General features: G+C 36.9%; 1 protein-coding gene across 9 annotated transcripts in view; it reads right to left on the bottom strand.

Moving 5' to 3' along the window:
• ADAMTS20 (ADAM metallopeptidase with thrombospondin type 1 motif 20) overlaps window positions 1–16,304 on the bottom strand; it is an 89,705-nt gene that overhangs the window by 54,243 nt on the left and 19,158 nt on the right. For 7 of the 9 annotated variants that reach the window (XM_032106726.1, XM_032106727.1, XM_032106724.1 and 4 more), the window contains exons 5-11: window positions 7,593–7,676; window positions 6,755–6,879; window positions 5,905–5,945; window positions 5,478–5,583; window positions 4,236–4,382; window positions 3,438–3,579; window positions 2,042–2,146 (exon numbers count right to left, since the gene is read on the bottom strand). In XM_032106726.1, the coding sequence (XP_031962617.1) occupies window positions 2,042–2,146; window positions 3,438–3,579; window positions 4,236–4,382; window positions 5,478–5,583; window positions 5,905–5,945; window positions 6,755–6,879; window positions 7,593–7,676 (750 nt within the window). Of the gene's footprint in view, window positions 1–2,041; window positions 2,147–3,437; window positions 3,580–4,235; window positions 4,383–4,949; window positions 5,081–5,477; window positions 5,584–5,904; window positions 5,946–6,754; window positions 6,880–7,592; window positions 7,677–16,304 lie in introns of those variants that run through there. The other 2 variants (XM_032106728.1, XM_032106733.1) reach the window with 2 other exon arrangements.

Below are 16,304 nucleotides of genomic sequence, written 5' to 3'. Positions count from 1 at the left end.
CTTAAAAAATTGATACTAAAATAACAAATGCTTTAAATGGATATTTTCTGTATCCATCACAGCAATAATGTCGCAAATGCCAAATAACATTGATTTAGCATGCTGGCAAATATTAATTACAAGTAATAGCCACCATGTCTTATGCCCATTAACATCAGCACCAACTTGCAGTCTGAGCTTGAGAAAAGCTGCCCCTTAGTCAGGAACAGATGACAATTTGTCAGATTAATTAATTGCTCTTCTTCCTTACATCTTCCAGAGGTAATGACTGTAATTAGCTCTTTATTTCCTAGAGAAAAATGCTTCCACTGCACTAATTACATAAAATAGGTTTTTTGTATTCTTCTATAAAAGAAATCCTCTGATGTTGGCAAATTAGAGTCAATTTAACTGAAGATTACACATGATGTTTGCATAAAAGATGAACTTCCTTTCTGATGAGTGACTGAAAAATGGGTTAAACATTTCAACACCAACGGCATGCATAGGCTATAATCAAGCAAAACTTCCACTGCAGCCTTCAAGTCACTTTTTCTAATCTTGCAAGACAGAAAGAAGCCATTTGAGACAGTTTACCCCCTACATTTGTTATCCATTAAGACACTATTTCAAATTCCTCACTAATATTGTCGTACTAAACACAGAATCTGTTAAGATTAAACGTTATTGGGGGAAATTTAGAAATAACTGAGTAAAACATAGCAGCCTATTATACAAAGAAATTAAACTAGAGTTTTTAATCATCTTTGAACATATAAAATTATAAAAAAAATTAACATTTCTCCCACAGCCCCTGAAGCTGCCAAAGCACACTACTATATAAAAGCAGCTCAATGTAACAAACCACCCATACTTAAGAGAATCACTGTCATACCTGAGCATGTAAGAAATCTCAAATATGTATTCTTACAATACCCTGACAAGAAGAAAACACTTCTGTTTGCTGGTAGTGCAGTAAGACATGAAGAAGCCAAATACTAGACCAGTAAAGAACTTACACACCTAATTTCTGGTCACTGTCCAAACTACATACAAATCTAAAACTAAAAGCCTCAAATCTTCACTGGAAACTCGATACAACTAGCCTGCACCACTACATCTGTTTCTATCAAGGTTCTGTAAGTGCCTTGACTATACCTACTAATTAGATATTCATGACCCTTATGGACAGCCAAAGAAAGTTATATTGTCCAAGTTTACAGATTAGGATCTGCATTCAAAGACTTGCAAATGAGGAAGCAGTGAGTGGCACCCTCATCACCCAAACAGTCTTTACTAAATAAACCAATGAGCAACACAACTTCCACTTCTTTTTTTTTAATCTGTCAAAGCATTCAATCCATACTTCAAGCAGCCAGGTAGTCTTACACATTAGGGTATAAGTGAGAAGAGAGCTCCTGTTTTTAGCACTGAACAGATCCAAGTACCCTGAATTATGTTACAATAGGCAAGAGAGAAAATGAACACAAGTTATGTGTGGTTAAGGCACTTCCTGGAGTGAGTGAAGAGGTATTGACACACATAGTCTTGTTTTCTCTGAAACAGATACAATGCAGATACAAATAACTACTGAGACCAGATGCTAATCCAAAAACTCTTCTCTTTCCAAAAAAGCACACACCTGTACCTAAGTGACTCATACTTAATTTGTTCTGGTTCAATAAGCAGCCTCAACAAGACAAACTGGCAGAAACACACTTTAGAGATGTCATATTTCAGATAATCCAACTTTGGACACTACCAATCAGGAAAAAAACAACTTATTACACATGATCTGAACATTTCAAACAGAAGGAAAGATGTCAACTTTCCCCTGACTTCTTTCACCTATTTTCAACCAGTGCGGTATCTGTAAACTTTAATAATTACTCTGAACAGACAAACTGTGGGTTTTTATGTCACAAGATTACAGAACTAAGAGAAACTGCAGGTCAAGTCACACAATCAGTATTCTACAGGTGCAGTATTGCCACACAGCAAGCATTGATCTTTCGTACCTACATCCAAAACTGCAAGTACTGAGAAATAGAACAAGGCTTACCATTCCTACACCACAAACTGTTCCATCAGCCAAAGGCATGTGCTGAGTACGACAGCCCTTGTGAACACCTTCTGTACTTGTGCACCATAAGCGTTTGCACTGTTTCTAAAAAGAAAACCAGATTACTTTTGTTGCATCTGCAATACCATTTTAGACATTAGTTGTGATATTTGTATTTTCCCACACTGTGCAGGGCTTAGTGTTTGCTATTGTACTACTATTTTTCATAGATAAAACCCACAAAACCGAAATAGATTTTGCTTAAGGCCAAGCAGGAATGTGGACTATCTGAAACTGATCCCATCAGATTAATAAGATAACTTCATTTTCTATTTCAGTAGAAAATTTAATATAAAAATATGTAAGAGGTTACGTTAATACTATGCAGCACAGCTTCCATATAATCCCTCAGAAAAAGACTCTTAAGTGAATTTAACAAGAATTAAATGCACTGACTAGAAAATTAAGCAGAAAACCTCATTTTCAAATTGCTAAAAGACTCTTAACAGACAACCCTTATGGATACAAAATTTACAAAGCAGTCTTCAGTAACACCATCTTCAGGTCTTTGAAGCCCCCTTTACTTTTCCTTTAATGTTCTCATAAAGCCTGACTCTTCCAAAACAACATTTTACCTCACCAAAAAGCTCCACTTAATTCAGTCTGAATCTGAGCTTAAATGCTCTTCCTGTCCAAAAAGACATACAATACCGGTGGAGGAATTTCACAAGTTGGTCCAAAATCTAACTCTACATGACATCTTGACAGCAACAAATAAAGTCATAATGTTGTATTTGTGTTTATATTGCAATGGCCACATTAAGTTTTCAAAACACAACTTAAGTTTCAATATTAATCTAGTCAAGCTTTCTTTCCGTATCTCAGTTTTGTAGACAAAATATACACTCTGTCAGTCATGAAAATATTTTTTGACTCTGACAAAGTAGAGGGAATCTACATATTGGAACAAACATTCAGCAAAAATGTTTGAGATAGTTGATTTATTTTTAAATTTTAAGTTACTAAAAAGTATTGAAAAAAGCAGAGAAGCAAGACCTGCTAATGTGAGACTGCTAATGACCTATAATGCGAAAACATTTGCAAGAAGTGTTGAAATAAATCCCTTTCAGTTGTTGCAGCAAACCTTAACTTGTGCAGCTTTAGATATTTTAAAGGCATTATCACATTCAGAGATACAGAAATCAAAATGAATGCATCCTACTTTTTATTGCTATACATTTCTCACATGCGACATTGCAATGCTGTCTACTGAACTCTTCCCCTTCAAAAGAATATAACCTGAAATTTTACTTATTTCAGGATAAAATTATTCCCAAACCAGTATTTTTCAGTTATTTTTTAGTATAGATTAAGCACAACTTTGGTTTTCACTCACCAGGTAAGGGCATACTTGTGACCCAATACCAAACGTAAGCTCACACTGCTTGTTGACATCATACACTGACCCAGGCAGCTGAGAGGAAAGATCATACGTTCCTCCACTAGGTTTGTCTAGGAGGCATTCACCATAACCAGTACTGTTGTAAAACAGGAACAAAATGTGAATAAATCACTCTTACTTCATTGGGAACCTTCTCACTACTCACACAACATTCACAAGCATATCCCACTGGAGTTATGGGTTTGCATGACTACTTGCCTAAATAATGACTTTAATTGAAATTAATGAATAATTAAATGAACCAGGTCACTTGATTTTCCTTTTTTTTAATTTTGCATTTAGATCCACAAAACAAAGTTAAGTGGGGTTTTCTCTTATTTTTTAAAAAAAGGAAAATAAAAGGTACTGCCTGAATTATACCCATCACTTATTTTTTACACAAAAACATTAGAAAATAAACGGTGCATATTCTAACTTACTAAAATAATACTAAATGTATTTTCAGTAAACAATAAACACTACATTTAAAAAAAAATAAAAATCTTCTAAGCTTTGCATGTTCAGTGCAACTTTAATGAAATCATAAATCACCGAAGAAGTTAAATACATGTATTTTTGTGGAGGACTGAGGCCCTGCAAGTATGTGCTTAAACCAAAAAACAACATAAAAACTATATAAAAAGCGATACCTTTAAAATACTTGTCAGAAATAAATGAAATTGGGAAGGAAAAAACAAAACAAACAAACCAAAAAAACCCCACTCTGAACCATAGCATTATATTGACACTCACTCAAGAAATTCAGTGATATATTTTTGACTGCATTTTGACCAGGTCCATGGACTTGTATGATAATTTAAAGTTGGAGCCATCACATGATATTGGTGTTTAATTCCAGATTCTTTACACTTAAAACTATCATCATGAGGCACATTAAACCTAAAAAGCAAAACAGATAAACTCCAAAACAAATTCAGCAATAATTAACTGAAACTCTCTTTGCTGTAGCAGCAAATGCTTGAGTTTTGAGTTTGAAAATGCCTTAAAATGTAATGGGACTCACTTAATACATCTATCTGACATTATGGCAATAGGTATCTTTAAAATGCCTTACATAATTATCTCCTTATCCAAATGCTCCTAGTTATATGGTGGTGGGTATAGGAAGAATTTTACAATTAATATAATTCTTCAGCTTACCAGAAAAATTCCAGTGTTTTAAGAGTATGCCACTTTAAAGGAACAACCCATCTCCTCTACTGAATATACAGGCCATGGCTGGTCTGTCCACAACATGCAACCCCAATAATCACATCATAACTCTTACTATTCAGTAACAAACACTACAGAGCACATCAATATCATACTTAATGCAACTAACACATCATCTTATGTTTATTATCTCAGTTCAAGTACCAAGACAATTAGCATGTGTCTAAGTGAACTTGCAGGCACATGAAAATGAACAAGCTAACTACTGAGCTCTGTAACGTCGTCGTTACCTACACTGTGGCATGCTCATGGAGCTAGAGTATAGCACCTTTCTGCCATCACTGATGAGGTATGCTTCATAAAATAAAATGCTGTCATCTCCTCTTATTTTTCAGTGTAATGTATTTCTCTTTGTGTTACTCTACTGTATTCTGAAAGGATCAAACACAAGGAAGAATATTTCTGTGTTATATTAACAATTGTCTTTTCTTAAAGGTAAATTCCTAACAGGGCTAGAATACAGTTGGAGTTAACAGGACTATGTTGCACTACCTAGGGTATGTCCCAGTGTCCCAACCAGTTCATACGGCAAAAGCACAGAATTAATCTCTTTGGACATTTTTTCCTAAAATTCAGGATACCAACCAAGTTATAAAATCCACAATTTCTTTATCTGGCTCACTTCAAGGGGCAAAAATGATAATTCTTCTAAAAGAACATATCAGACTCCACCCTCTTACAAATGCAAAGCCCACTGCTGAAAATTGGTCGTATTTAAAGGAAGTTTAAAAAAAAATTACCTGCCAGGAAATAGGTACTTACACATGTCCAAGCTCATGTGCTATAGTAAAAGCAGCACTCAATCCATTTTCTTCACTTACAGAACAGCTGCGTAGTGGGTCACACATTGTACCTAGCTCTGCTAAACCTGCAAAATTGAATCCTTATATAAAAGCTTAAGAGAATGAATTTTCATGTATTGCCATGTATTAAAGTAAATACTATGGCACTCATGTTGAAAGTTGTGCCTCAAGTATGCAGCAAATTAACACAAAATGAACAACCACCTGGCACCAACATACATGCCAGGAGAGAACATCAATAAGAAATGAGAAACCATTGTTTTTGTCTGTGGGGCTTGAATTTTCTATATATTTTCTGACTTTTGCTAACAGATTTTTCTCCCTACACTGATATTCTCATACATTTTCTGTTATAAAATCATACTGATGAAAAAAGAATAACTCACCAAGAGTATCGCACTTCTCTCTAGCTCTGCAGATATCTTCCCTTGAAAGAAAAGATTGATTTCAAATCATTACAGCATATAAAAGAATGTTTTTAGAGTATTTCACTGTTGCTATACTAATTACAGCATTTGCAAATCTGATTCTCAATTTTTAATTGTACAATTTGTATTCTAGTGAAAGAAGTAATTTTAATTCACCAGACTAAGCACACAGTACTGCTTTTTATCTAGCATGCAAAGAACAAAAATTTATTATTTCTTTCTCTACCATGCAGAAGGTAGATCAAGTATGAAATGGTGCTGAAAAACATGCAGATTGCAGCATACTTGAAACTTGAACACTGGGTGGAAAACTTAGTGAAAAAGAAGAGTGAAAGAGAGACTATTCCAATGAATGAACATCAGAATACTCACTGAGATGATTTGTGTACAGGAAGAAAACATACTAATATTTATATGCTTTTCATTTTAAGCTTTTGATAGTTCTAATTATATCAGGGCTGTCAGGAGCTGTCTGTCACTGCATCCTTCAGCTGACTCCATTACATATAATACTCCTCCCCCATCACATACATGTACTATAGACAAAGACTTAATTTCCTTGCAACAATTTCAGATCTAATTAATTTCTATAATCTTTAATGCAAGGATCAACAGATGCTTATCTATCAACATAGTAATGTCAGAGTTATTGCTCACATATTGATAATCAGTGGTTTGTGAAGGGCAGGATAGATTCCCTTACCTATGAACAGTGTCAGTGGAATGGTTAAAAGATGATATTGTAAAAACGAAACTGAAGCATTTGTCTCACCTAGCTAAGTAATTGTGGCTATATTAGATACTGTACCTAGTGATGAGAACAGCAGTATCATGATGAGAAGGGTGAGTATCATCCAAAATGTTTTGTGCTTGCTGCCATAAGCAAAAATTACGAAGAGTGGTAGCTGCATTAAAAGTGATAGCTGGTCCTTCCTAAGCAAGAAATGGCCAAAAAAATCAAATAAGGGCTTTAATACTCATGCACTTGCACTTACTGCACTGTCATTTGTGCTGCTAATCTGCAAAGTAATGACTTGTGTAGGGAAAGAAAGTCAGCAGGACTCCACGTAAGAATTTCCTCAGCAGATTTGTTTGAAGGGTCAGATCTGAACTTAGCTACAAGTCGTCAGTCATAAGAACCTGTTATTCTAAACAATGTATGTGAGCATTTATCATGTGTTAAATATTAGAAAAATACAGTGACAAGAAGTTTATGACAAATAAATATAAAACCCATGTCTTTGAAAAGCATGTACTTCTACAATCTTAAAATATTACAGCTGTTAGGGCTGAAAGCCTGCCACTGAAACTCTCTATAAAAATGGTCATTTTCCTGCCATGTTTCCATGAGCATAACCACACTTCTGCTAGTTCTGCCATAAGCTTTCATATACTGTCTGATTTATGTCAATATAGGTCAACTGGACATGCAAATAGAGAGACGGGAAAATAGAGGCATTAAGTACAGGTTCTGAAGTTAACATTGCATTTGACATTTTGTTTCCTACTTTAAAAAAAAACTACATAGTTAAAGAAAATATTTTATATTTAAACTAGAAATAATTAAACTCTGTAATTGCAATGCAAATTAATGCATTTTGTTTCTTATGTAAGAATCAAATCTTTTAAATTTTTCTTTTTCTTACCTGTTCATTGTGAATTACAATTAATTTGACAATAACTATATTTATAAGATTTCCAATAGTTGAATCTTTATAGATTGCTGCAACCTAAAGAGAAAAAAAAGAATATTAGAGCATTAAACTCACCTGGTAAACCATATCTCCTGTAATGAAACAAACAAACTACCAAAGAAAACGAAGCACTACACAGCAGGTATCTCATGCATCCAATTGTGCCTTCTACCCAAGGACATGGTGACAAAAAAAAGTTTCTCAGTTTTTAATACCTGAATAGCTTCAATTTTATATTCATTTCCAAACGACACTATGTTGAAATGCTAAGGTAAAAAGTACCCTTATTATACAGTTTACTGATAAAATAGTAAAAAAAAAAAAAAAGTAATGTTACTGTGACTTGAGGTATAAGCTGGTTTATGTGAATGATTTGTAGAATCAATACCTGAATTATTAGAGAGTTGTAAAAAGCAGCTTTGAACAAATAAGTTTTTACCTTGCTTTTAATGGAAGCTGGACTGAGGTGTAAAACTGTATTGAAAATACACGACACATACAAAGGTATCCTTCCTCCCTCATAAAATTTGTATTTATATACCCAACAGGCATTTTTAGACAAAGTCTTGCAGACAGATAGTAAAAATCATGAGTCAATTCTATACACCGAAGTGAACTACTTTGAAAGCTATTCTTCATAAAAGCAATAAAAAAGTTTAGACATTCTCAGTAACAGCTTCATATCTCTCCATATGAATTCTGGCTTAAAGCAGAAGTCAAATGACAGCCTTACATAAACAAGAGCTGCCACTAAACACAGAAGTACTGGCTTTCCTTCCTTCAAGCTTGTGCTAAGGCTGCAGGCTACAAAAGTGATCAAGGAACTGATCCAGATGCAAAATTCTTTTTTTTTAATCATGTTATACTACTCAATATGATCTCATTTCTGGTACAGTCTCCAACATAAGTGCTGACAGAGGGAAAGGGGAAGAAGAACAGACTTCTTTCAAAAGTCTTTTGAGCCACTTGAACTAGCTCAAATTGCTTGTGAAACCACAGCCTTGCAGTATATAAATTCTGTTTACCTGAGATCAAGTAATCCTGCTAAAACTTGGAACTGACAGAGCACTGGCTCCCAGCTCATGCCCTACCTTCCTCTAAACTGGAGAGAACACAATGTGCAGCACCGTCCTCCATTCTTTTGTTGACAAACAAGTTGGAAATAGAGGATTCATTAAGGGTAGGGAAGGAGACAGAGTTTCAGAACCCATGTGCAGAACACATTTCAGAGCAGTACAGCTATTTGCTTATTTCCACATGCACTCCTTTCTTGGTTACTAACCAGAACGTATCCAATTATTCTTCTGTGGGAATAAGGAACATCTCTCTCAAATACACACTGAAGAGCTGAATCCAGTGGGCATGGACAAAATCAAAATCCTTTATAAAAGAAAAGGTATCCAAAATACTCAAGCACAATTTAGGCAGACCTTGAGTGGAATAAACCACCATTTTTCTAATATCAAAATTACTTTACTACAATCAAGCTCATAACATGTTTTTATACTTTGAGATCCACTTTGATAAACTTAGAAAGGATATTTCTGGATATTTATCCTCCCCACAGTCAAAGTATGTTCCTGTAGGAACCACTGTCTTACAATAACACAGTTATCACATCCATCTCAGCTCATGTAACTAACAGTGAGCAATTTCCTTCAATGGTCAGTTGAGAAGGAGAAGGGATGAACTGTTCTGTAGACATGACTATCTAGAGATATGTATTTAAACATATTTTCATACAAGACAGTAAGAGCAGCTATTTCATTTCTTCATCCCTTTACTATGGAAGGAGACAAAATGTCTAATTTTCAGATGTATGAGGTTAAGGTAGATTAATTCCAGCCCAGCTCTTTCAAGTTTTATTTCTTTTTAGCAAAGAAGAAACAGCATATGGCATTCCAAACTCACGTCAGAGAGGAATCTGAAATGAGATCTGTGAGGATTTTTGGCATATTCCAAGGATTGGAAGACATTCGTTCCAAGGATTGATTCTCATACCATTTAAGCTGATATTAAGAGGCACTTACAACTGAGAATTTGTTACAGCATAAATCTGTACAAGAAGATGACGTGTATAGAATGAACAGAGACATCTTTCACTGGACATGGTTGTTGCTCTTGGCCTTGTAGACCATCATGAGATTCACATAGGCCCACTCCTCAATCCTGTCAAGGTCACTCTGGACGGTATCCCTTCCCTCAAGCAACTCAACTGAATCACTGAGCTTGGTGTCATCTGCAAACTTGCTCAGGGTGCACACAATTCAGCGTCATTGACAAAGATATTAAAAAGTATTGGTTCCAATATGGACCCTTGAGGAACACCATTCATTACCGGTTTCTGTTTGGACACTGAGCCATTGATAACTCTTTGGACTGGCCATCCAGTCAATTCCTTATCCATCTAACAGTCCATGCAGCAAACCCATATCTTTCCAATTTACTGACCAGATTGTAGAGGGAGGCTGTATTAAAAGCTTTACAGATGACCAGGCAGAGCTCTTTCCTTGTCCCTGATGCAGTTACTCCATCACAGAATGCCACTAGATAAGTCAGGAACATCTCTTCATTAACTTGTAAATCAGTCTAGTTAATGTCTGGTTTTGTAACAGAAAGCTCTGAAACTCAGGAAGCAGATGCATTTCACTGGCTGCAAGTAAAGAGCATGCAGGTCATCTGACGTAGTGACACAGTGAATAAAAACCAATACAAGATTTGTCCAGTACTGTAAGGCTATATATCAGGTAGAAGAGGCAAAGGGATTAAGAATTGAATGGGAGAGTTAACTAGGTTCAGCTAACACCAAATAATACCTGAGTGCCTAAACTGTGACTTTCAACCTTCAGTGCAAAATTAGCCTCCCTCTACTATAGTAGAAAGAATTTCTGGGTGATTAGAATAATCCAGGCAAGGAGTTGAGGCTGGAGCCTTCTTGTAATTAAAACTTAGCAGTTCTTGTACATGGCAGTACTTCTACAATCAAGAACAAGAACTATTTATACTGTAATTGATGGGTGTTCCCTCATATACATTAATAGTTCCTTGAAAAAAGTCTTTTACTGCTGTGCAAGTGCTTTCTGTTGAGGTTATGCTGCTAACAAAATCTGGAAACATAGAGAAGGCAAAAAAACCAACACAAAACACAGAGCCAAGAGTCTTCCTTCCTGCCTGTTGACACAATGTCCACTTAAAAGACTGGAGCAAAAGTGTATCTTCAAAACCCAAAACCAGTTACTCATACCTCAGAGGAAATTCATTAGACTGAGTAAGTATATGAGAGGAAAATATCACATTGCATGCTGGAAAAGAATCTGTGGCAGGACTTTCAACACCGTATCTATGCTCCATCTGAATTATCTACTGGTTATCTCTCTGGAGAACAGCTGAGGATTGAAATGATGTCACGTAGATGCCAGAGGTCAGCAGCTCCTGCCAAAATCTGAAACATACCTGTTTCCACTGTGAGAAGAAGCAAGCTCATGCTAAATGTAAAATAACACTGCTTTCATTAACCCTATGTGTGAGTCAAAGTATGGATCCTTTGCCTCATGAGCACTTTCATGACCTCCAAACACTTAGTTATCACCACTACTTTCAAAAGATCAAACAGCAAGACTCTATGCTGATAACAAGATGCCCTTAGCAGCAAAGTTCAGTATATTTTCAGCCTGGCTGAACACATGAAGAGAAAAATCCTGAGAGCAGATAACCACAAAACAAACTTGAAGATTTACCTAAGGAACTGGGCAGACTAAAATAATCCACTGAGACTTGAAATGACAGAATGACACATGGAACTATCAAAGATCTGGAATATAAGATTCTTACTTTTCGTGAAAAAAAATTAAGAGGTAAGTATTCCCTGGTCCTGTATTCTAAGGATACTTCTCTCAATCATCTCTTATTGGAAGCATTCATGAAAAAGGATGATGAAATGGGATAGGAATTTAATAGAATACACCATTTCTTTACAATTTCCAGATCTACTTGCTTTACAGTGATGTAAATATAGGCTTCAGAGAAGTAGGAGGTAATAGCCAAAGCAAAGTGAAATTAGTTTCAAGAGATTTTTCAAACTCTTAAACCCAGCCTCCACACTAGAGTACAGCAACAAAGAATGGGAAAAAAAATATAAATGAAACTAGTGACACTTCAGTGGAAGGATAGCAGCTTTTATTTTCATGGAATTTTCAAAGATTAAGTCAGACCTTGTTATCTCCACAACTGTGGCTGCCAGTTGACTGGAAGCAACTTGGTCACAAAGAGTTTCTCTTGACATGCCTGTTGCAACTGTCCATTAAAGTGTGACTGTGAACGGCGGCAAATCGCTCTGTTTAGAAAAGGTGCTAATAAACAAGCAAGTACACCTACAGGCTGGAAGGTAAGTAAATGATATATCCAAATCCAGTTGGATATATCTTGTTCAGCTCCTTTTTTCCCTTCCTTTTTTCCCCCTAAAGATTGTATCACAAGACCTCTTTTTCTTTCCTCTTGTCTGTAACACACAACCATGGTACCAAGAAAATGCATTCATATCCCCTGAAAGAAACATGGTATCACTTCATAGCTTGTATGTCTTTTGCAGGCTCCAAAATCTCTGACGTATCACTGTAGTGCTGTAAGCATGTGAGACATCCAGGGATCTGGGAGATTTCTCCTTCACCTTTTCCAGTGTCATACCGATTCTATCATATATTTCCTAAGATCCAAAAATTGTCTGAAGTCATGAGATATATGAGCAGTTACTTCTTCAGTGAAAGAGAAAGAGCCATGTTATTTCTGTTGGTGCTATTCCTACTCTGTTGCATGCGTATTTCTGTACAAAAAGGCTTCCATGAGTGGATCCTAGTGGCAGCAGACACTTCTCATGCAAACTTGCACAAGTATATCTATGACTCAGACTTACCATTTTTTTCCCTTGTAAGTTTTAGGTCATCTGCTGTCCCCTCACCCAAGTCCTCTTCAATCTACTATCCCCTGAGTTAACCAAGCAGAGGTTCCACATGACACCTAGAAGAGTGCTTTAGTGGAGGCAAAAGGAAAGAATACATCCCTTTTAAAGGCTGAGTTGCCTTTTGTGTTTGTTTTGGCTGGGGTAGAACTAATTGTCTTCATAGTGGCTGGTATGGGGCTGTACTTTAGATATGTGCTGAACACAGGGTTGATAATACAGAGATGTTTTTGTTATTGCTGAGCACGGCTTACACAGAGCCAAGGCCTTTTCTGCTTCTCATATTAGCACTCTGGCGAGGAGACTGGGGGTGCCTAAGAGGAGACAGGGCCTGGACAGGTGACCCAAACTGACTAAAGGGAGATTCCAGACCATGTGACATCATGCTCAGTATAAACAGTGGAGGGAAGGAGGAGGAAGAGGGGGACATTTGGAGTGATGGCATTTGTCTTCCCCAGTAACCACTACATGTAATGGGGCCCTGCTCTCCCGGAGATGGCTGAACACCTGCCTGACCATAGGAAGCAGTGAATTAATTCCTTGCTTTCCCTATTAAACTGTCTTTATCTCAACCCATGAGTTTCTAGCTTTTACCCTTCCAATTCTCTCCCTGATCCTGGTGGTGGGGGAATGAACAAGTGGTTGTATGGGGCTTAGTTGCCAGTTGGGGTGAAACCATGACACCCTATCAGGAATGCCTGTGTTCTCTCTTATCTCTAACTTGTGACTGAGATGGATGTAAAGATATCCCTTTAAGTATTCCAATAACTCAGGGTATGGTAACAGTCATGATCACCACCATCTACAACTGTTCAATGAAAATACATACCACAGTTATAATCAGATCATATCAAATGCCATCATGTACAGCACAATGTCAATGCATCCTTCCTTTCAGAATCTAAAAGAAACTACCTTAAAAGATCATTTCACAAGACAGCCATAGACAGGCTTCTCTAGCCATTAGAAGCTACTCAAAGACATGTTGCTTGGCAATGTGTCTCCTTATTCCTATTCTTATTATGTGAGATGGGTCCCAGGTAGCTTAAAGCAAGGCCTTTGTCATAATTAAACAGTACCAAGACTTCACCTTAGGAACAGCCCTTGAACCATGTACTACTGAAGAGAAAGTCACAGAGACAAGCAGTTATCTAATCATCAAATATCTAACCAACAACCACCACGTAGACAAAAACAGCAGCAAATAGTACTACCAGCAGTGAAGTATAAAGTCAAGTATGTGCCTGCCTACATACTGCAAAATAGAATCACTTAGGTACGAAAAGGCCGTTAAAATCATTGAGTTCAACCAAACACTGCCAAGTCCACTACAACACCCTATCCCTAAGCACCACATCTGCACATCTTTTACTTACCTCCAGGGATGGTGACTCCTCTGCTTCCCAGGGCAGCCTGTTACTTCACAACCTAATGCTTCACAACCCTCTCCATGATGTAATTTTTTCTAAACCTTCCTGTGCAGCTTGAGACCATTTTCTCTGGTCCTTCACTTGTTACTTGGGAGACAAAACTGACACCCCAGCTCACTACAATCTCCTCACAGGTAGTTGTACACAGTGATAAGGTTCCTCCGAGCCTCTTTTTTTCCAGGCTAAACACCCCCAGCTCCCTCAGCCACTTGTCATATGACTTGTGCTCCAGACCCTTCATCAGCCTTGTTGCCCTTCTCTGGCCATGCTCCAGCATCTCAATGCCTTGGAGTGAAGGGCCCAGAACTGGACACAGCCCTCACCAGTGCTGAGTACAAGGGAACAATGACTGCCCTGGTCTGGCTGGCCACACTATTTCTAATACAAGACAGAATGCCATTGGCCTTCTTGGCTACCTGGGCACACTAATACCTCTGTATAAGTTGGTGGACCTCAAGATGCAGCGAGGTATCATTATGACATTTAATATACAGGCACCATACAAGGACAGTCACAATTAAAAGAATAGTAGGCTTTTATACCCCTACAGATACCCATACGTCAAGATAAGTAAGAAGGCTAGCTCAAAGAATTTATATGAACGATACTTTGAAAACAATTGTTTCCAGCTACATAGTCATTGGTGCATAAACAAATACCTACTTTCATTTTAACCACATCAGATGCACAAGATCATGGGGTTTTATATACACAGAAGAAACATAATAAGGTATATTCTTGGCTTATGCCAAGAAAAATATGCCTTGCGCTGGCGTTCTAGTTTTTACTGGATGAGAGATAAAAAGCACTGAACATTCCTGTAGCGTTAGTACTAATACACTGATCTGAATGAAAAAGGGATAAAACAGACTACTGAGGTTCTAAGGAACAGATATAAGGAACCATATATTCATCTCCAAATTTTGAATGTAACTATATTCATTGCCTTTCAGATGGTAGTCATACAAATCATATTATTAACCTACAAAATATTTAGGTCTACTGCCTATTTTTAAATGATGACTATAGGCAGAATCAGTAAAATATTCTTAAAGCCCAGGATGCATCTATGTTTTCCCAGTGTGTACTGGAAAGACAAACTGCTAACTATTTGTCTTGGGGTGACTTTACAATACTATGCTATACTATTGCATAGTATGAACTGCAAAGAAAGTATAAAAGAATTCTTTAAATTCACCCTATATATATTAGGATAAAATAATTTGTCTGGTTTTATTGATGGGGCATATTGCTGCACAAAATCTTTCCATAGAGAAAATACTTCATAAGCAATGCTGATGATGAGCCATTACAATTGAAAAATAAAAAAGTATAAATAAGACTATACCTAGAAAAACTTTTTGATGTTAAGACCTACTACTCATTACCTTCCATTTCATATGTCAGTAAAAGATGGTAGCCACAAAACTTTACTAAAGTGACAGTAACTCTTTCAAGGTACTTAGATGGCAGCTTGATTTGCACAGATCTGAAAGACTACAGAATGAACAAAACAACAGAGTCAAAGCCATTTACGAGCAGTCCAAGCCAGGAACCTGTCTTGATGAAAATCAAAAGCACCAGCTTTTAACACCGTATCATAATAGCACTGTTTTACCATGACACAACACCACTTTATGGTTTCACAGTCTCACTGCAAGTTAAATGATCTAAATTGATGCTGTCTCAATCCTCTCCTTGAATGCATGGCTGCCCCACTCCCATGCTCCAACTTTAGCACTCAGATGACTAGGCAGTCAGCCAAGTTCACAATCTGAGCTGGCCATCATAGCCCTGCCACAGGTGGTTTTGCATGTCATGATTTCTTTTCAGAAAGACAAGACTACAAATTTTTTGCTAGCAGAGGAAGGACAGACCAAGTAGGTTTTTTAGTACCAAACTAACTATATAAGTAGTACAGTACTTAAAGGATGTCAATAATCAGGTTCTTTTTTCAGCAAATGAGGATAGTACCTCAAAATGTTTCATGGAACCAAATTTCAGGTGGGTTTGAATTTTATAGCAAACTCCAGTGTCCTAATGAATTATTTCAGTTGCTAAGATCAAGCCTTCATGTTTGGGGCTTTAAACTTTCAGAACATAGGCTCAGATGAAGTCCTCCAGTCACTAAATCTATTGGCAGTGCCTACTGCCTGCTCCGTGTTATAACGCTTAGAGGAACAAGAAGGAATAGTGCAAGTTAAGCAATCACAGTATTCTTTATTGTTTTATTTATTGTTTCACATTAAATAATGCCACTCTTTGTGCTGAAATACAATA

This window comes from Corvus moneduloides, chromosome 4, assembly GCF_009650955.1.
Source record: "Corvus moneduloides isolate bCorMon1 chromosome 4, bCorMon1.pri, whole genome shotgun sequence".
In the NCBI taxonomy this organism is placed as follows: Eukaryota; Metazoa; Chordata; class Aves; order Passeriformes; family Corvidae; genus Corvus; species Corvus moneduloides.
This window is presented reverse-complemented; position numbering and strand designations above follow the sequence as displayed.